This window comes from Physeter macrocephalus, chromosome 8 (genome assembly GCF_002837175.3).
Source record: "Physeter macrocephalus isolate SW-GA chromosome 8, ASM283717v5, whole genome shotgun sequence".
NCBI classification, from domain to species: domain Eukaryota; kingdom Metazoa; phylum Chordata; class Mammalia; order Artiodactyla; family Physeteridae; genus Physeter; species Physeter macrocephalus.
The window spans coordinates 46,015,314-46,037,942 of NC_041221.1; the positions used below are offsets into that span (position 1 = coordinate 46,015,314).

Below are 22,629 nucleotides of genomic sequence, written 5' to 3' on the forward strand. Positions count from 1 at the left end.
CTTTCCAGTCAGTTTCTTTTGAAGTGATAATTCGATCTTACTGTGTCTTACTAGAGTAAACAAACAAACAAGCCCACATCACCCAATTAAATAACTATGTTCTCCTTTCTATTAACTTAAATTTTAGTTTCTCTAAAATGGAACCCTAAGTTTTAGACAAAATATTACTTTAGCCAGGTTAGCATGACACCTCTTTAGTTCTATAGGTTCTACTTTCCCTGCTAGATTAAGTTTGAAGGAGTGAATTTAATGAAATTGAACACTTTTAAAGCCAACTGTGCTTTATAATTCCAAGGGAGGAAAACAGCCACAAGACAACTTTGGAAGCTTACTTTGAGGTGAAACAACGCTGACAACTGCTTGAAAAAACTCTGTTTGCTATTGGTTCTCGAATACTGAAAAGTATTTTTGGTTCTTCTGGACTGTAGAGCAGCGATTCATTATATTCATTTGTTACTATAAAGGACAAAAAACAAATATTAGCACATTCGATGAAAGACAGTTACTTCTGAGAAGTGCAAAAGGAAAATGGATGCCATCCCCAATTTACAAGCACAGTTCTATTCCAAAGGTCTGGTTGGCAGCAAGTTTCTTGGAACTCACAACACATTCCATTAAAAAAAAAAACCAACAAAAAAACGCTTATAAATGAGGAGTATGTTCCAAGATTAGCCCACAGAAGCCTACATCACCCACAATATAGCAGAAATAGGTACATTTGGCTGGGGTTGGGGGGTACCTATAAAGCTAGTAATCAAACAAAAAAAGAGAAACTAGTTTGAGGCACTCGAAAATGGACCTTAAGTTGCCATAATCTCTTGCTAATAAGTTCCTTTACAAAATACCATGTCAAAGAGTTCATAAGTACAAGTTAATAGTCTTGATATAAAATTCAGTCTCAAACAATGGCAGGCAATATGCTTTCTATAATGAAACTGCTATTACTCAAGATATTTCTAGAAGTCTTTCGGATCTGCTTTCTCTCTAACCAAGAGGCACACAAGAGTTGGCATGCAGAGCACAAACTGGTTAAAAACAACTGTACAAAGAAACTGGGCTTGAAAGAACATTTAGTTGAGTACCCCATTAAAAGACATTGCAAGACTATTAGATAATCTACCTTATATACCAAAATTTCATTTGAATTAAATGAAGTGTCTGTAACAGCGACTGCACCATTGGCATTCACTATTGCTTCTGAAGATAGTCAAATCTTCAAAGGAATAATATTCATTCAGTAAAGCAGTATGTTTATTAAAAGAAAAATCAATCACTGTATTTTACATATACTCTTAAATTAATTTGTATACCTGATATAAATTTCAGTTTTATATACATTATGCTTTAAGTTAAATTATATAATGAAGAATCAATTACTATAAATACCTAACTTTCCTTTCTTTGATGCAGATTTAACACTAATTCTAGCTCAAAGCCATGATTAAAATTATCTTTTAGGTCTCAAATTGAGAGAGGGAGAAAACAGTCCATTTTAGAGAGCTGAAAGTAACCGCAGAGATTTAGTCCTGTTTACAAACTATATTTTAAAGACAAACTATCTCCCCAACAAAGAAAGTCTTGCGAGAATCCAAAATATATAAATAAAATGAACTCACACTGTTAATATACTCTATCATGTATTGCAAAATCATTTTAAAAGCGACCAGTAAGAACATGTCTGTTCTGATAACTCTCAAACTCAAATGTTTATGGATGACAGTTGCAGCATAGGTAAATAGATGCAACTATAAACAAGTTTGGATTTTTTTGTTGTTTTTTTAAAAATAATTTACCTTGAAATCTTAGGATACTCTTCAATTAAACAGAGAAAGCACGATTTAGCTTTAGTTTGAGGTCCATACTTTTGAAAATGATCCTAGCAGATGAGTAGACTTTAGTGTGTTATAATTTCATATGCAAATCAAATGAATGTGGTTTTCAGTTTACGAATTTAAATATTTTTTAAAAATAAAATTTAACAAATAAATTTGAAAAATTCCTATGTCCCAGCAATCTACGTCCACTCTCTTATTCCACAGTTGAGGAAGCAGAGGAGCAAAGAAACAGTCTTGCCCATCGTTTCACAGTGAGTGACTGGCTGGTCTGGGATTGGAACCTAGTCTTCAAATTCGCTGATCAGTATCCTTTCTCCAACTGTGCTGGTTCTCTTAAAGGAACCCTGAAACAACTGGGCAGGGATATATATAGGAGAAGGTTAAAGAGAACACTTTAGTGAATGTGAAGGTAAGCAATCAGAGCTCAGTGAATTCCTTCTCATTTAGAGGATATTAATGGCACACTGAGTTTAGGTGTGCATATCCTAATTTCCAGATGTGTATTTTTCTACATTTTCCTATCCCCCAGGACATGTTTGCAGTCACACTGTTTTGACACAGAGGTTATATTTCCATGGTTGACAAAAATCATAATATAAAATTCCAGCTTTAAACTTTTTATTGTTTAAAATATATTTTAAGGGGTATTGTATTAAGAGCATGTTTGAGTCAAAAAAGTACTATGCTTTGCTTAATTAGACAAGTACACTTCACAATAACATCCTCAAAATATGTACAGAACTTAACTGTAAGTGTTAGTAGTTATGATCATTGGTCACTGACCTTTCTCTACAAATTCTCTGTTCAATGGAAGACTTAAATTTCCTTGTCGTTTTGCTGTTGAAAAAGGAAAGGGGGAAATATCTTGATTAAATAAAATATTTTATAATGTGCAATACAGCTAACATACAATGAAATATATTTAGCATATTATAATAGTAACATATAAGAGCTATTTGGTACTCACCAATATTTAGAACATCTTCCACAGCCTGAGGTGCAACCCTGTTAATATTGAATGACCTAGAAACAAACACCATATACATCTTTTCTTATTTTAGTTCTAAAAACATAGGAAAAATGAAAAAGGAATAATCTACTTAATGCACAGAGAACTCTTAGAAATTATCAGGAAAAAAAAAAATGACCAAAAGACAACAGCCACCTTATACAGTTTTAAAAAGTGGGCAAAGTATATGGGCAAATAGTTTATGGGTCTATATGAAAAAAATGTTCAATCTTACTCATACTTGAGGAAATAAAAATTAAAACAAGATTTTTCTCAGATTGTAAAGATTAAAAACTGACAGTGTATTGACATGGGTATGGGAAAAGAAGTATTCTCATATACTAATGGAATTATAGAAATTGCAATTGGAGGGCAATTCTGCTCTATTAAGATTTAAAATGAACATATTCTTCAATCTAGTAGTTTATCCTAAAATATATTTGTACATATAATACACAAAGACAAATACAAGGATATTTACTGAAGCATTGTTTATAATAGCAAAACAACTGGGAAGCACATAATAGCAAAACCATAGGAAGCCAGGTAAATAAATTATATTATAGCCACTCAGTAGAATACTATGTAGATATTAAAAAGGCTAAAATACAACTATATGTACTGATAATGGAAAGATAACAATATGTTAAGTTAAAAAACCAAAAGCATTATATGGTGTGTATGTGTGCATAAAACTTACCTGTTTTACTTATATTAAAAAAAATATATGCATATACAGAGTGGTTATATCTGGACATTAGTACTAGAGATATGAAATGAAAGAGACTTTTTGTTGTATACTCTTTGTATTATTTAACAAATTTTAAAATGTGTATTTCTTCAAATTATAAAATAGTTTCTGAAGATGAGAAATCTTTTACTAGCAAGATGCCTTGCTTAACCACTTAAGAACAAATGTTAACACAACATGAATAACTTTTTTTTAAATTTATTTATTTATTTTTGGCTGCATTGGGTCTTTGCTGCTGCGCGCGGGCTTTCTCTAGTTGCAGCGAGCTGGGCTACTCTTCACTGCAGTGCGCAGGCTTCTCACTGGGGTGGCTTGTCTTTGTTGAGAAGCACGGGCTCTACGTGCATGAGCTTCAGTAGTTGTGGCAGGCGGACTCAGTAGTTGTGGCTCGTGGGCTCTAGAGTGCAGGCTCAGTAGTAGTGGCGCATAGGCTTAGTTGTTCTGCGTCATGTGGGATCTTCCCGGACTAGGGCTAGAACCCGTGTCCCCTGCACTGGCAGGCGGATTCTTAACCACTGCGCCACCAGGGAAGTCCCTGAATAACTTTTAAAAGAAGCTCTGTGCTGGGGTCTAAAAAGATGGTTAAGGAAAGGGTTTTTGTTTTGTTTTGTTTTGTTTTGTTTTTTGCGGTACGCGGGCCTCTCACTGTTGTGGACTCTCCCGTTGCGGAGCACAGGCTCCGGACGCGCAGGCTCAGCGGCCATGGCTCACGGGCCTAGCCTCTCCGCGGCATGTGGGATCTTCCCGGACCGGGACACGAACCCGTATCCCCTGTGTCGGCAGGCAGACTCTCAACCACTGCGCCACCAGGGAAGCCCCAAGGAAAGGTTTTTTTAAAAAAAACTCTTCCAGGTAATTTGGAATTCTGCTGCCTCTAACTCTTCTCACTCTTCTCAGTAGATAATCCACACGAACAGGAATAACGTTGCATAGTCACACAACTCCAGACCTAATTCAGTGGCTCTTAATACTCTGTATACCCCTCTAATCCAATAGCTTCCACATTTTGAGAAATATGAAAACATTTTGGACATTCTCTTAAGAAAAATGCAGATACACAAATTTTTACATTAAAAAATTGGGGTCATTCACAGACCACACCCCTATGCTAAAAAAAATCTAAAATCTGGCCCTTGCCTTTCCTATTTTTCACCATTATCTGTCCTCCAATTTCACATTCCAAACACCCCAGGCTCATTCTCGCCTCTGTACCTCTGCTCATACTTACTATGTGGTATAAAGCAAAATACTTTGAGTGTTCTGACTTCCTTATTGTTTAGTATGAGGTTCACAAAACCTATCTCATTCACATTACTGTCATACACTACAAGACATAACACACTTAGGGCACTACCTGGCTCACAGCAAGAACTCAACACTGAATGAAAATGTCAAATGCAAGGAATATGTATGAGTTATACTCTAATTCCTCTGAATATACCCATTACTGAAAGATACTGTTTTGGAATTATACTTTAAATTAAAAGTCACATAAAAATAAGCTCCTTATTAGGGTGCCACTGAATTAAAATATGTTTAGGGCAGAAGATATTAAGGCCTTATATCTCCTTATTGTAGTTAAGACTTAGTTTAAGAGAACAGAAGTCTTATAAGACATGCTCTAACATTCCTAGAACTATGACTTATTAGATATACCACAAATCAGCACAAAAACTAAGGTCTCTGAATTGGGGTTAAATTAAAACTAATTTCCTGTGGTTGTAATCTAAATCTCAGCCAATTCACTCTACCTTTAGGAGTAGTTTACATTCTACATCAAAGACAAACCATATGCCAAAGCAGGTGTTAGCTAGCACACAACTTTTTCCTTAGATCTACAACCTTCACCATTCTAAGAGTTCTGATTTGAAACTGGATATAAGTTCTACTAAAGACAACCAAATTGAAAGACAAAGAGTCTCATATCTTCATCAGCTAGTAAAACTTTCTCTTAAGAACACCTCCTCACCCTTAATTATGTCTGCTAGGACGGAATGTATGGAGGAGGAGGACTGGCAACAGCCTTAAGAACTCATGGAAACATAAATAATCCCGCTCTGTGGTACTTCTCCTAGTGTGTGCTACAGATCACATTCCACACTGGGAAGAGGACCGAGACGAGAATGCTACAGTGCAGAGACACTTGCTATGCAACATAACCATTACATCCTATGTCTTGTGCAAGAATTTTTGGAAATGCAAAGATGGGATAGCTAATCCCTGAACTCTCTTCCCCCCCCGACCCCGGACACATAATTAGGCTGTATTTTCCACCCCCTCTTGCCACATAACGTGTAACTAAGCTCTAGCTAAAGGAACAAGAGCGGCTATCATGGGCAACACTTCTAGGCGTGTCTCACAACCTCCCACACGGGACTGCCCATGCTCTTCCTCCTTCTGTGGCTCATGAGGTCTACAGCTTAGAGTGAAGCCCAGAATTTAAATCCTGCCTCCACCGTTTATTAGCCACATGGCTTTGGGCAAGTCAGCTGACTTCTGAGACTTTTTAAGCTCTATTAATGAAAATAAAATCACTTAATTCCAGAGTAGTTTTGAGAATTTAAATAAGACAATATACTTACTTGGGACAAAGAAAGTGCTCAAAGATGGTACTGCAGTAAATTGAAATTATTAACATATAGAACATATAACTTTCCCTCAGTCCCTCTGGCCCCCTAGGCTTCTCTTTTCTCCCCCTACTTTCTGAAGAGAAAAAGGATCAAAAGATACATGGGAAATGCAATCGTAACAAAAGAATTATCAGTTATGACAGGGAGGAGAGTAGAACATGCTAGAAGCAAGTAAGTTACATAGGGCTGAGTAGAGAAGAAAAGGAACTGAGTTAACCAAGGTGGCAGGGACAGGATATAGTTAGAGAAACAGAGAGAGTTGGTTCTATACTAGAGCACGGGAGACAAAGCAGACTTTAATAAGCAACACAGGGAAGACTGAAATTCTAGTCTCAGCCATACTTATTTAAATGCAACATCAACACAGGACTCAACTATAAAGTGTGTGGTAGGGGAAATAAAACTCAATTTTAAAGCATCCAAACTTAAAGTCAGTTTGATAAGCACTGTTTTAGCTGTATCTGTGAGCATGGAGTCATTTATTCAAAAAGTATTTAAGTGACTTTGTATTAAGTACTGTGCTATGCACACAAAAAATTAAGCAGGATGGGCTTCTCTGGTGGCGCGGTGGTTGAGAGTCTGCCTGCCGATGCAGGGGACACGGGTTCATGCCCCGGTCCGGGAAGATCCCACATGCCGCGGAGCGGCTGGGCCCGTGAGCCGTGGCCGCTGAGCCTGCGTGTCCGGAGCCTGTGCCCCGCAACGGGAGAGGCCACAACAGTGAGAGGCCTGCGTACCGCAAAAAAAAAAAAAAAAAATTAAGCAGGAAAAAAAAACCACTAGTCACCATCCCATGTGCCTCAAGTTGCTCAAACTAACTGGGTATGAGCTTATCAGAAACTAATAATGTGCTAAGTGCTATAACAGTGCGATGAGGAAAAAGTGCTGGGTAAGGGCAAAAAAGGGGATCAATTAATTAGGCTTATGAAAGGAACTAGGTCTTAAGTAAAGGTTTCCTACAGAAAATGACGTTTGAAGATTGGAATTTTCAGCCAGTGGATGGAAAGGGGAGAGTGTTCAGGCATTCAATGCAGGAAGAAGCTGCATTGAGCAAAAACAAAAAGCCCAGAGAGAACATGGCTTGTGCTAAGAATTGCAAGTAGCTTGCAGTGTCTCCAGTGTGATGGGTTAGGGTCAGGCAGAAGTAGGCTGGCAAGGAGGTCATACTTAAAGGGCCTTACATGACAGTCTGAGCAATGTGAACATAGGAGTCAATGAAAGTTTTAAAGCACAGAAGGAAATAGTGAGATATACCTACATTTTAGAAATATTACTCTGTGGTAGTAGTATGAATGACAGCCTGAAGAAAAAAGGGTGAGACACAAAGAATATTCACTGAAAAGATGGGGCCCTATACCAAAGAAATAGCAATAGAAACTGAAAAAGGGGGCTAGAGCTTCTGAATTATATCTGACAGGATTTAGAGACTGGTAAATGCATAGGGGAGAAAAGAGAGACTCAAAAATAAGAGCAAAGTTTTAAGGAATAATGTGTTTTCCTGAGAATATGAAGTCGAGGTTAAGGGTGATACTATTAAGCAAGACAGGGAACACGGGGAGAACAACTGAAGACAATAAATTCAGTTTTAAATGTGTTGAATTTGAAATGCTATTAACATCCTATGGAGTAGGTAAGTTTACAATATGAGTTTATACTCAAGAGAGAAGACAGCTACAGATAAAGGTCTGGGAGGCATGTGCACGTGTGTACTAAGAAGTAGAAGAGACTTCCCAAAGAGAGGTCACAGGGTAAACAAGTTGCAGGATGTCCCAGGTTATCTCCAGTTAGGCCTTGAATGCACAAACCTCCAGCATATTTTTTGGTACTGTACTTTGTTTTCATTTCTTTACTATTACTTAAAATATTCCTTTTTAAAACTATATAGTCCCTAAAAACATTTCTCATTTTCTTTTTTCTCTTTACAAACCTAGTATGGGAAGCTAAAGAATGACCAGATCCAGGCTGCGCTATAATCTAAGAAGTCAAAGCTGGACTCCTGGACCCAATCAATGAGTGTAGCATAAACTGAGCCAACCGATATAATAACACCAGGCTAGCTACCTCTTGCGTATGAGAGGCCTTAGATACACCGATATGAGATAGCAACTAAATTACATTACTTAAAGTATTTCACAAAAGTTGATAAGCAACATCCCAAGTTACTCACCAGGCCTTTGATCCTGTTCCAGTACACAAATTAAGCCCTGAACTCTTCTGTTTTTCCCATGGACCATCATCAACTGAAATCTCATAGTAGGAAGCCCTGTGAATTGAGAATATAAAAGTGGATTGGCTGAACTTATGTCTCATGGTAAATAAGATAAACATAGTCTTTCAGCGCTGATGAAATCTAAGTAGGCCAGCTTGACTCAGACATACCTGACTTAGTCGGCACACACATCATGATGCTAATTTCAATACTAATTAAGTGAAAAAAATTTTTAAATATCTGCATGTCTGCATCCCTCTCTGATCTATATGCACCTCCTTTCTATCAATACTTTAACATTTCAAACAGGAGCTTCTTGTAAATTTTTACCTAGCATTGCTGCTACTGCTTTTATGGAAACATACAGAACCTTATTTCAGAATTCAAAAAGAAAATACCATTCCTAGGAGAGTTTCATTCTTGGTAGCTAGTCCTTGATACATCTAAGTCTGCATCTAATCCTTCAAGTTACCAATAGTTTCTGCTAAACTCTTGTTTCTTAAGTTACATACTTATATGCCTTTTGAATTGATAGTAGCTAGCAGAGATAATGAAGTTCTAAAGAAAAATCTCAACCAGTCCTGGATCACTGGACGAAACTAGGGAACAAGAACTGTAATTTTTTAAAAGATTTATATTTCTTAGAGTATTTAATAAATATGGAATCAACTGAGTCTTCTCCCACCAGCAATAATGACACTATTCTTTAACTGCATGAATGTATAAATGATTTGCAACTATTCAAAGAGCTTTTGAAACACGTAAAAGCCTATTTTGTGAACTATATCTTAAAATAATGATGTCACTGGTCAACAATGGGTTACTTTTCTCCAGCAAATAAAAAAGTTAAAATAAACCCTTAACAAAATATAGCTTTTCAAAATAATGACAATTATTAGACATGCCTGTAAATACTAACATTCAATGGATAATTTATCTCTTATTCTAACCCTTTCATTTTCTCCTGCCAAGATCCTGGTTTGTGAACGTTTTACATGATATAACTCCATGTCATTTTTTTCTCTAAAGTCAGCATTCTCTACAAAAATAAAAGATAGCAAGCCTAATAGTCACATTTAATCTATTTCATAGCTTTGTTATATCTTCCTAGAAAATTAGGAATTTTAGGTACATTAGGAGCCTATTATACACAGACAAGCCATCTGAATCCATAGGAATGGCTGCTATTATGCCAGAATCACATAGAACCAGAGATTATAGGTAAGTGGGGATAGAAGAGAAGCAGAGGTGAAGAGAAAGGAAAGTATAGACAGGTGAGAGACGTTGAGCCCAAAACAATGAACAAATTTAGTGTCATTCCCACATGCAGGTTTATCAAGATTAGTCAACTCATAGAATTTTGGCTTCAGGGAGATTATTTTTTTAAGGCAGCAATAAAACTCACAGTCCCTTTAGAGTGGGTATACTTCTTCTTAAATTGTCCACTGCTACAGCCCAAGAATAAGACATTCTAGGTTAGAACAAATAGGGGAAAAGAAAAAAAAATTGGGCTTTTAAAATGTTCTTAAGTCTAAGAACATTATAAATGAGGCAGGAATAATATTGCTGCACTTCATATTTTCCAAGCAAAGCACTTCTGTTTTCAGGAAGACCACAATTCTATTGTATACACTGAAGAAGAGCACAGGCTTACCCTGGCTCTGTTATTTATTAATTGTGTGATTTGGAGCAATTTACTTCACTTCTCTGAGCCACAGACTTCCCTATAAAATGGAGATAATGAGAACATTTGGCAGGACTCAATATTTATTCATTCCATAAACATTATTAAGTGCCTAATATGTTTTAATAAGCACTGTGTTGGTACTGGGGATTTAACGGCAAACATAATAGACACGATCTTCTTGACGTTTATATTCTAGTAGGTAGGTCAGAAATTTTAAAGTAAATAATAATTACCAACTATTTAGAGTGCTGTTTTCTGCTTTAAGCAGTAAACAAGATACTATATAAGAAATAATACGAGATGACCTTGAGATAGCACTGCCAGTAGGAAGGCGGGTACAGGCAGGGGCAGTTCAAAAAATTGGCAATACTTCACAAGTTTTCATGACAACTCAATACAGGATCTGGAATCAGAAATTCTGGGTTTACATGATGGTTCTGATGCTAATTAACTAAATATATGACCTTGGGCAAGTTATTTGAATTCTCCAAATCTCAATTTTTCACGATCAATACAACTACTTTTCTCACAGAGTTGCTATGAGCATACATGTGACAACTTACACAACATGCACAGTGCCTGACACCTGGCAGGCATCCAATAAGTGTTCATTTCCTTTCTGCCTAAGGGTCTATGTCATAGAATCTTTAAAAATAAGTTCTAACATTTCCAGTAGTTAAATCTTTTTCAGTAGCATCAGAAGCCAACCCATTGCTGCCCTTATCTTAGTAAAGATATCAGGTGAGGCATCTAAGACAAAAAGAATAAGCATCAGACATCAGCGGTAAACCAACCAAATCACGACCACCACAAAAAATAAAAGCATTCAGCCTAAAACCTCCTAATGGGACTTCACTGAATTTCCAAAAAATCTATCAATTGACCCCAATTTTCCTCCTTTTATAAGTTATTTTTTAGTAAGTACAAATCATAAAGCAACACTAGTAGAAGCTCTCAGAAGTTATGACCTTTAAAATATACAAACAGAATAATGTAAGCCATTAAATGGCTTCCCTAGAATTAAGCATAAACTCACAAAACATCTTTACCTTCGTCATCTATTTATTTGAATGCAGACCTCCTCCAATCTCATTTTGAAGTTGTTTGTTCTCTTCTGCCTCTTTAGCAATAATGACTAGATTATATCACTAATTAGAGTTACATTCTCTTCCTTCTCTCTTATGACACAAATGTATCCATTACTCATTTCCACGTTGTTTCAAACTTGATATGCTATATACAAAGTTTTTCCATTGCTGCATAAGTCTTACTATATTAAATACATCTTTACATTTTACCATATTTTAAGGTTCTTTAGGTAATATATTTTTATTTGATTTCTTTGAAGAATACATTTTACTTTTAATAATTTTTAAACTATGTATTTTACTACCTTTATGTGAGATACCACTATCTTTACCTTATTCATCTTTATATCCCTAGGGGGTGCACAATGTATTTTATTGCATAAATTTAAAATTATATTAATCAAAATAATTACAACTCAAAAAGATCATTCAAATCATTCTGTTGAATCAAGGCTTTGTTCTCTTCAGTACTACCTACCTCAGTTAAGTTACTGGTTAAAATGTGGCTTTTTTAAGACAAATTTTTCTCATCATAATTAAACTTCCTATAAAAGGATATGACTTATAATAAAGAGAATTTCAGAATATATGAAACTCTCGGTAAACTAGGGAATCAATTATGTGACCTTCAAAGGGTCACATGGTTCTGGAAGCAGGAAAGTACGATATAGATTCATCTCTATCTTCCACCCCTAATTCACTTACATCAACAAAAATGAGAAGGAAAGTTCTAACATACTACCAAGAGTTAAATTAACTTTATATTATGGCAGTCACTTTATAACTGGTAACTGGTGTCACACAAAAAAATTTTTGCAAAAAAGTTCTGACAATTTAAGCCTAAATTATATTCAACACTCACAAAATAGATTTTATCAGTAATAAAATACTGTATTTTTATATTCCTAGTAAAGAACTTCACTAACCTTAATTTTTGGTAATAATGGTTACAAATCTTAAGCTGTCAATACACTTGCTTTATGATGTTGCACTAAGAAGGATCAATATTATCTATGTGTATACTTGCCAAAAATGCTTATTCTGAATCTTATCATGCAGAGAAGAAAAAAAAAAATCATACAAATCTAAAAAAAGGAATATTCTGCAAACCAATTGGCTTAGACCATTCAAAAATGTTAAAATCATAGATGACAAAACAGGGGTGGGGCTAAGAACTGTTCTTAATTAAATCTAAAGGGCCATGATAGCCAAATGCGTTCTCCTTACCTGCATCCTGGACCAAAACAAGCAAACAAATAAATCAGCATTAAAAAACATTAAGACAGTCAGTAGGGCAATTTTAATATGGACTGTCTATAAGATCAATGTTTTTATCAATTGCAAATACATGCCTATATATCATTCTCTTAAACATTTATAAAGCACCTATAGGATAGATTAAAAGCTCTGAGAAATACTGCAGTAAAGAAATCTGAATAACTTTGTTTAACCTAGGGTTTCACAAATGTTTGTGGTAATAACACCTTCTTTCCTCTTAACATGTATTAACATGTACAAAGGTTTGGAAATATTTCATTAAATAATTCATTTCTCTTACTTATGTGGTATTAATCATTCACAAATCTTAGGTTGTAGAAATAAATAGCTTAAAAATTACTAAAATATTAAAATTTCAAACTCAAGATCACAGGTTTAAAAGTACCTGGATGATAGACTCTCCCCAATGAAGACTTCATTTAGTGCTCTCACTGGCAAAAGCTGGGGTCCAGAAGCCTCAAACCCTGAAGGTAATGAAAAAATAAATCCAAGACAGCTCCTTAAATTTTAGAAATTTTATCATATAAATTTTATAAAATATTAATATATTCATATTTGTCTTAATAGTGTCTATACCTTAACATTATTAACATATAAATTAAATCATATTTAAAGTATTCATAATACAGACCCACAAAATCATCTAAACATTATGAAGCAATGAAGCCCCTGTCTCTCCAAAATAAACCTTAGGTCTTCTTGAAACAATTTTTCAAGAGTGATAAAATATATTTATCCATAGCATAAGATTCATGTGGTCACACTTGACTTAGTTTTACTCTGGAAGCTTCAGAAGTAGAAATGATCAAGTACTTCCAAAGGAGAGCCATTCTGGATTTAAGCAGCAAATTACATGAATGGCTCATATAGGAAACCAAATCAGTTATGTTAAAAATCAGGTTATTTTTTCAAATAGAAAACCTCAAGAGTGATTTTTAGCAATGGCAGCACTGGAGGAACAGAGCCACATCTCCTTTTATGACTCCTAAAAAAATGTCATCTATTTTTTACTCTATACGGTTGTATGCACAGCTTAAGTAATCTTCCTTGATGATTACTTAAACATCACTCCATCATGCAAAATCCTCCAAAAAATTCCCACTGCTTTCTGGATCAAACGTGTGATTGTCACCTTCAAATGGTCTCTCTTACTTTTTATCTTCTACCAGTCTCCAAATGGAAATGCCAGGCCCTTCCTCTCAATGTCACCAAGAGCAGATTCATTGCACCCAAGTATCTCCTGCTGGGCAAGCTCTATGGAACAAGTCCCTTTTCTGTCTCCTCCACATTTTTTTCCTTAGTCAAAGCTTAAAAGTCCACCTCAGCTGTGGCAGCAGCTAGCCTCTAAGATGGTCCCCAGTGATTCCTGCCTCCTGGTATTCACATTCTTGTACAACACTCCCTCTCACATCACACCAGGATTAGTCTATGTGACCAACATATGGCAGAAGTGACAGTACGTCACTTCTGAGATTTGGTTAAAAAAGACACCCTGGCTTCTACCTTGGTCACTCTCTCTCTCAGATCACTTGCTCTGGGGGAAGATATTTCATAAGCAGTCCAATGGAGAAGCCAAGATAGTGAGGAACTGAAGCTAACAGCCATGTGACGAGTTGTGACGCATATCTTCCAGTACAGTCTTGTCTTCAGATACTGCTGTCCCGGCCAACAGCTTGACTGTCACCTCCTGAGAGACCCTAAACTCAAACTAACAAGCTAAGCCACTCTTGGATTCTTGACCTTCACAATCTCTGTGAAATCATAAATATTATGTTTTAAGATGCTCAATTCTGGGGTAATTTGTTACGTTTTAAGATTCTATGTTTCGGGGTAATGTGTATAGCTATCTAATACACATTAGACACTTAATACACTAATAAAACTTTCTACCACTGTCACCAACACAACCACCAATCTATTATTCTCCTCTGACTTGTAGCCTATTTATGTTTATTGAATGTTAGTTACATATATCTCATATCTTTTGGATTATAACCGCCTAAAGTGGCCCAACTATTCTTTCGATTATAAGCTGTTGTTACAATACCAAGGAACCTTTGAAAACTTATTTGACTAAATTATGTAATGGGTTAACATTATCAGCTAAATCTCATTAATATAGTAGAAAGAACGTGACACAAAAAGGTATATAGAAAATTTGCTGTGTTTAATCAAATTTGATTGTACTTCAGACTGCAAAACCTAACTCTTGAAACTCTTAATTTGGTACTAGATATATTCACATTTTCACATCTGACAAGTTTTACCGATGTAAAAAGTTAAAATTTATTGTTTAAATTATTTTTCTTTGCATAGGGTAAATCACTAATGGAATGTTTTACATCTCCCCACAGATTTTCTGCAAATGCTCAACTAACAGTAAGTACTCACTAAATATTACTAATAAATCTGAAATCTCACCATCAAACTGTAACCATATATTTTTATTTTATATGGTCTTGACTTTTTAACCTCTATACCCATTTATCCTCATCCTAATTTTCCTTTCTGTATTGCACTTTTATTATGTGTGCTTGCTGAATTTCACTTGAAATCTTTTATCAAAGAAGGAAGAGAAAACATAAAATTGCTTCGAGTCTCATTAATCATCTTAATTCTGCTTATATTTTCTTTCATGCTAATTGACTACCAAACATTATCTAATCATGAACTGTTCATTTACAACTTGCTTCAACAGGACATGATAAGATGGACTCAATACCAATTAACAATTTTCTATCCAAGAGAACGCATTACAAAATTAATTATTAATTTGTATTTTTAAGTATGGAATTGTTATATTAGTGACAGAGACTGCAACCCTGTGCAATTCCCTCACACTGTCAGACTGTTAGACTATGCTTCCAGGTCTACTCGCATTGGGTATACCCATGGGACTAGTAATGGCCAATAGAATATGAGCAAAAGTAGTGAAAAGGCCTGGCTCCTAAAACTTCCCTAAGGATCCTCCATGCTCTCACTGTCTTCTTCTCCCCACAAGCTACAGAGGACCCAACAGAAGACTCAGAGGCCTTAGAAGATGGTAGGAGCCATTGTTCAGAGGTTGCCTGAACACCTCTTGGACAGTGAGCTGAGCTCTAAATAAACCTTCAGTATGTTAAGCCACAGAGATTATGGGATTGTTTATCAAATCAATTCACTTATCCAAATTAATACAACCAGGCTTGCAAATAAGAAAGTTACTAGTTTATGTGATTAAAAGTTTTTTAAAAAATAACTAACAAATCAACCCTACCTTCCCTTGAAGGTATAAAGGTAATAAAAATGAATTCTTCTTCATTAACTTGTGTACAAATATAACCTAGTTAAGGATAGATAACACTAGATAGAAAATTTTATTTGCTTAAAAGTTAAATCATCCCTTTTGCAAGCTGAAGTTTAAAAAAAAAAAAACTAGGATTGTTTTTCTCTGTAATCTTTTGTTCTAAATTAGAAAGCGATCAGGGATCAAACATGGTGGTATATTTATAATCTCAAACCTACTCCTATATTCAAAAATCCCAAATGGCAGCTTCCTAGAAAATGTTCCCTACCAACTTGAAGAGAATTTAAATAGCAAATATGAGATATACCTTGAAATCCTTCTAAATTTTTCTCAGAAAATAAAGCTCTTTTATCAAAAAAAACCCACCAAAAAACCCTCTAACAAGCCCACTAAAATAGTGCCTAGACATTGTAAATGTTATATAATTGCTAATAATATTAATAATTAATATAAGTAAAGTAATTTCCAGGGTTATTATTGAGAAATCTGAAACTACTCTGATTCCAGATTCTTTATATATCAAATAACCTGTTCCAACCACAATCACCACAAACACCACCATCACTTCCTTTCTGGAAGCTTGCAAGAGGTTTGCTTTATCCCTACTATTCTGACATACCTTGGTGTGGGACCTCTTACCACTGACTATATTAAGTACTTTGTGGGTCCTTACATTCAAAAACTGGTGCCTAAGTTTTGAGAAATTTTCTTGTATACATTTTTTAAATTTAGAACATTTTCTGTTCTTTTTCTAGAACTAACACTGATGAGACAGGAACATCCTGAATATTACTAAGTTTATGTGTAATTTTGTTTCATATATGATATATTAATTTAGCTTATAAACTAAAAAAAGTGAATCTGAGATAGGAATCTAAGCAATGAATCTTTAAATACCAATCTACATCTTTCCTATAATGCTGTTGGTGAAAAAAACCAAATCCTGAACATCTTTTGGAGACAGCAATAACTTCTTTTGGTGAGGTATAAAGTAAAATTTCTAGCTAAGATTTTAATATCTTAAAAAAAATTTTTTAACCTTAATATTTACTGCAATCTTTCAAAAATTATAATAAGAAATAATATGCTTATGAATTACTTGAAAGATGTCTAGATTTTTAAAAAATAATTACTTAAAAACTTTCTAAAAATCAAATGATTTTTTTTTCCCGGGGAAGAAGTAGCATCTTTAAAACATGGCATTAACTCAGTTTAGGAACATGTTAACCTATAAAGCTATAAATCACCATGAAAAACTCTGAAAAAAAATAAACATAAGTAAACATCAAGATACCATGACAAGACAGAAACAAAGACAGAAAGCAGATATGTAAAGATAGCTTTTGCTGGTAAGTTTAGCCAAGAAATGAAATGCAGGAGGAAAAAATATCCTTTTATACAGTCCACAGACATTTAGGATATCTCTTGGGATCTTCTTGAATCATAAAAGTCTTACAGTTACTGGAAAAAGTGGGAAAATATTGCTAAATTATAATCCACAAATTAGCTCAAAACTGAGCATTCATCTTAACACAACAAAAAACCTGCATATCACCTTATGCTAATATTCTCTTAGCATCTTACACAAGTATTTGAAATGCAAATCTTAAAGCTGGGATGCAAAAATTTCCTAACAAAAAGATTCTAATCAATAACTAGAACCATGGTAAATATAATTAAATGTAAATATATAAATGTATAATTATTATGAAATCTTCCACAGATTAGTTCATTTTCCTTCTACCACTTTCTTTTTCCTTTCTGACATTTCAAAGATTAAGGCCAAGAATCTTTCCCTAAATATCAACTATCCTCTTGGACATTTTATAGTCCTTCCCTAATCAATGAGTTTTCAAACCCACCCTAGAAAAAATTTCACATGGAAATATGCTATATTTGTTATTTCAGAATCTAATCATAATAAATTTTACAACTCAAGTAGTTCATTGCACTTCCTTAAGTGTTGTCAGTGGCACTGAAATCCCCAAATAAGTTAATTATAAATTACTTCTAGAAATTACAGATCAAAGGAACTGTAAATTACATATTGCCCCAAACACACGTAATTCCCAATCTACCTACTTTCATCATGAACTCTCTCAATGTTGAAGGCTCTACTATGCTGATTCAAACTTAGCTGCTGTTCGTGAAGGTCCACAGGAACAGGGTTGATGCCAGTCCCTTCAAGGTATAACCTGATTCGCTGCCTCCACAACCATCTTAGAAGAGTGAAGGAAAAGCAAATTATATTAAAATAGAATAAATTAAACAAAGGATTAGACATTATAATTTCTCCAAATTAAAAAATTCATAATAAAAAACTAGTTAGTCCATGAACTTATTATACCAGAAACACCTAAAACCCACAGGTTCCTGATCAAAGACAGATTTAGATGTTTATTTCTCCTTTCTATTATAATGGAAATATCTAATGTATTTGTATAAAACCTCCTAAATAACTTGAATTAAAGTCAAACTCTTTATCAAGTATTCATTAAATCCTATATACTTAGCTAATAGTTGTGTTTTGCTAATCAAAAAGTATAACACATATATAAAAAGGAAAGCATTCTGAAATTAAAACACTATTATGTTAAGGTGGTCAGATTAGATAAAAATCCCTTCCCTAAAATTCTGTAATAATGTTTTTCTGTTTTTTACAATAAGAGATCAATAACAAATATTATAACACTTAAGATTACACCTAAAACTTAAATGACTTTTTGGTAAAAGTGAAGAAAACAAGAATCAGTTTTAATGTCAAAATCAAAAACTAACATATGAAAAAGCCAATGGGATAGATTCTACTAGGTAAGTATAGAAAAATATACTCCTACTTGGAGTATATTAGTCATTTGTGAAGGTGCTAAATTTCTGAAATGACTAGAAACTGGAATCGTTACTAAAAAAAATGATTCCAGGGACTTCCCTGGTGGTGCAGTGGTTAAGAATCCGCCTGCCAATGCAGGGGACACGGGCTCGAGCCCTGGTCCAGGAAGATCCCACATACCCGAGAGCAACTAAGCCTGTGTGCTGCAACTACTGAGCCTGCGCTCTAGAGTCCGCGTGTCACAACTACTGAGCCCGCATGCTGCAACTACTGAAGCCCGCACGCCTAGAGGCCGTGCTCCGTAACAAGAGAAGCCACCGCAATGAGAAGCCCACGCACCGCAACGAAGAGTAACCCCCGCTCGCTGCAACTAGAGAAAGCCCGCGCGCAGCAATGAAGACCCAACACAGCCAAAGATAAATAAAATAAATAAATTTTTAAAAAATGATTCCAGAAGTCAAGAAGATTTAATACAATTTCACAAATACCTAGAGAAGAAAAGTTTTCTCAAACTATAAAATCGAGGCTAAGTCAGGGAAAGAAAAGTAGTCCAACTTGGCTCTCTCTAATTAATCGGCCAACCTTAACTCAGCTCCTCCTGCCACCCTTCTCTTTTCAGGGAAGTCTGACCACTGAACAAATTAAGTGAAAGAAATATGAAAAAAACATCTCCACTGCTTAAGAAATACTTAACATGTAAGACAGAGATACCAGTAATCTCAGCATGGTTAGAGTAAATCTAATCCTCAGTCATTCTGGATGGGAGAAGATGAGGATAAAAAATATAAAATCTCAGAGAATTTGAACATTTAATTTTTCACCAACAGTTTTAATCATCTTTCTACCAAACTGCTAAAAACATGTAACGAGCTTAAAGTAGAGACATGGCCTCTATCTCACTGAAGGAGAGAAAACCTCTACTTGCAATTACATTACAGGCCAAGTGGCACTTGGCAGGGTTTCTCCATACAGTTCCAGTCAGGCTGGAAGAGGGGAAGTTAGATGTGGTTGTGACTCAGCTAATGTATTATTTTTTATGGCTACTGTTACAACTATGGACTAATCCAAATATTATCTAATTTGTTCTGTTTAACAGCATTTTTAATGGCACACATTAATAATATAATTATATAATAATATTATTATTTTAATAAGATAATGATAGAGCAATAGTAAGAAATTCCTACCTGAACTCACCACAGTAGAACTTCTGTAAGGCTTCTGGGAAGGAATGCGTGTATCGAACAGGAAGACATAAATGACCCTCAGACCTTTATTTTAAAAGGAATTTGCGTGGTGTAAAGGGAAGAAGAAAAAAAAGTACTTAATTCAAAAGTAATTCAAAAGGTATCACTAAACTACAAAAATCAGATACGAAATTTTTTGAATTTCTACTTCTGTAATTCATTTTGCCACAAATTGTCTATACTTTCAACAAGAACAAAAAAAAGACCAAATAGAAATAGTACTTTAAATCCAGGTTTAATGCCATAATACAACTTAAGTTTCCACATTACAGTAAAACTAAAAATAACAGCAAATTTGCCACTGATTGATTTCCCTGTAAAATTATCTAATGGTATTGTGGTGTTTGCATCTTACCTTTAAATTATTTAACTATAACTTTGGGCAAGTCACTTTAGCATCAGCTTCCTCATCTCTAAAAGGGCAATAAAACCACCAATCTAAAAGGTTATTCTGAGGAATCAAACTATTTATGTGAAAGTTTTTTGAACCATAAATCCCTTTTAAGTGTCATTTAAGATGTTCTCTTAACCAAAAGAGAACTCACAGCTTAATCTAATGTAACCCTTCATTTATTCAAAAAATATATAAGGATGAGCTCCTTCAAGGAGTTAACAGCTTTATGTGGAAGACAAATTTTTTTTAAATTGCAAATTACAAAGTGTTAAGATTGCCTATAGGCTGATACAGGAAGATGAGAGGATATGGCACCTAACGTGAGGAAAGGTGTCCAGAAAGTTCAATCATCATCATTTATATGATGCTTCTTCAATCTTGAAGGAAAGGTTGAGAGTAGGCCTGGCAAAACAAACCCTTAATAATAACTGTAAATTAACATAAACGTGAAGAGCAGAGAAAAAGGCTTTTACAAAGTTGTGACTAATCAATTTATCTGAGAGGGTCAACACTGTGGTTAAGAAACTTAGACAGGGGACTAAATTTTTAAAACTTTTATATTTACTGCAATACTTCTCTACAGTGCTAAGATTATAAAAGATAATCAACATTTGATAGAATACCTATGGAGGTCAACTGCAGGTCTAAAACACTCTAGAGAGAAGAATCTAGACCTGACCTGGAGGATTCACTTTCATTGTGGCTTACTCACTGGTGCTAGCTGTTGGCAAGAGGCCTCAAGCCTCTCTCCATGTGAGCCTCCCCACAGGGTGGCTCTGGTATCCTCTCATAACGGTGGCCGACTTACTCCAGAATGAGCAATCCGAGAGACCAATACAGAAGTTGCAATACCATTTATGACCTAGCCTTGGAATTCACACACTGTTATTCCATATTCTATTGGTCCCACAGGCCGGCCCTGATTGAATACAGAAGTGGGAAGGGAACCACATAAAAGTGTAAACACTAGAAGGCTATCTTGGAGGTTGGCTATCACATGCCCTCTATCCCGTTTTGATCATTAAGCATTTAAATGTCATAATTATTTACAGGGGTCAGTAGAGTGAGTACAGAATACAAAAGAGAAAACCAAAATTTTATATTTAATTTAGATGAGTCCACAAGTGAGCCATCTTAGAAGTAGATCCTCTAACCCAAGTCAAACCTTCGGATGCCTGCAGCCCCAGCTGACATCTGACTATAACCTCATGAGAGATCCCAAGTTAAAACCACCCGGCCAAGATCTTCCTGGATTCCTGACACACAGAAACCATGAGAGATAATAAATGATTATTATTGTTTTAAACCTCTAAGTTTTGGGATGATTTGTTATGCTGCATTTGACAACTACTAGAGAAAAGAAGAAACTTAAGTTGAACATTAACTTCTGGGCTTATTTAAGGATTGTGAGACACCTCAGTGCTTAAGAAAAAGAATTCAGGCAACCTGAATTATGGAACAAGCCAGGGGCTTAATACATTTCTGCCTGGAGGCAAAAAGAAAAACCAGAGGACTTCTAGAACACATCATTTTAGGCAGAAATTAGAGAAGCAACACCTGTTGCTTACCAGTTTCAAAATCCGCACAGGCTAATGAGTATTAAGCCAGCTTTTAAAGGAAAATATATTTCAACAAACTGTATAAAATATGATCACTAAAGAATCTCTTACTTTAATGATGTAAAAATATGTCATTGCAAAGTTCTAAAATACACGTGCACGAATACTAAAGGCAATTAAAATGCTAGCAATAGAGAAATTAAGTCCTATACTCAAGGAATTTATAGTCTAATGGAAGAGACAAACAATCAAGCAGAAAATAGTATGAAGAGATAAGTGCTCTCTGTACAAGGAATCATAGTCAGGGCCCAGGAGAGGTACCAGTCTTGAATGAAAAACAACTACACAATTGAGTAAGTGTCGTAAGGGCACTCTAGGCAAAAGCACAAACAAAGGCATGAAAAGCACATGGACATCTGGAGAACTCTTTCACTTACTCTTTCAAACTTTCTTGATATCAACAAAGCTCCTCACCAGAGCAAAAACTCCCATATGTGAGCCTTCAATCATGACATTAGGATGCTCATACATTACACTGCACTTAAGAACAACCTTCAGAGGTTAGGAGAGAGGGGACTGAATGAAGGTGGTCAAAAGGTATAAACTTCTATCTATAAGATAAGTAAGTACTGGGGATGTAATGTACCACATGATGGCTATAGTTAACACTGGTGTATGGTATATTTCAAAGTTATTAAAAGAGTAGATCCTAAGAGTTCTCATCATAAGGAAAAAAAACTTTCCTCTCCTTTTTTTTTTTTCAGCTATATGAGTTGACAGATGTTAACTAAACTTATAATGGTAATCATTTCACAACACATGTAAG

At 35.1% G+C, this 22,629-nt stretch overlaps 1 protein-coding gene across 2 annotated transcripts in view; it reads right to left on the reverse strand.

Annotated features, from left to right (window-relative positions):
• The window catches only part of NADK2 (NAD kinase 2, mitochondrial), a 46,383-nt gene that overhangs the window by 4,262 nt on the left and 19,492 nt on the right, over window positions 1-22,629 (reverse strand). Inside the window, exons 5-12 of one of the 2 annotated variants that reach the window (XM_024124079.3) lie at window positions 19,791-19,874; window positions 17,856-17,992; window positions 12,873-12,951; window positions 9,840-9,905; window positions 8,393-8,488; window positions 2,803-2,858; window positions 2,619-2,672; window positions 333-456 (exon numbers count right to left, since the gene is read on the reverse strand). In XM_024124079.3, coding sequence (XP_023979847.1) covers window positions 333-456; window positions 2,619-2,672; window positions 2,803-2,858; window positions 8,393-8,488; window positions 9,840-9,905; window positions 12,873-12,951; window positions 17,856-17,992; window positions 19,791-19,874 — 696 coding nt within the window. The remainder of the gene's footprint in view (window positions 1-332; window positions 457-2,618; window positions 2,673-2,802; window positions 2,859-8,392; window positions 8,489-9,839; window positions 9,906-12,872; window positions 12,952-17,855; window positions 17,993-19,790; window positions 19,875-22,629) is intronic. The other variant, XM_007111459.4, reaches the window with a different exon arrangement.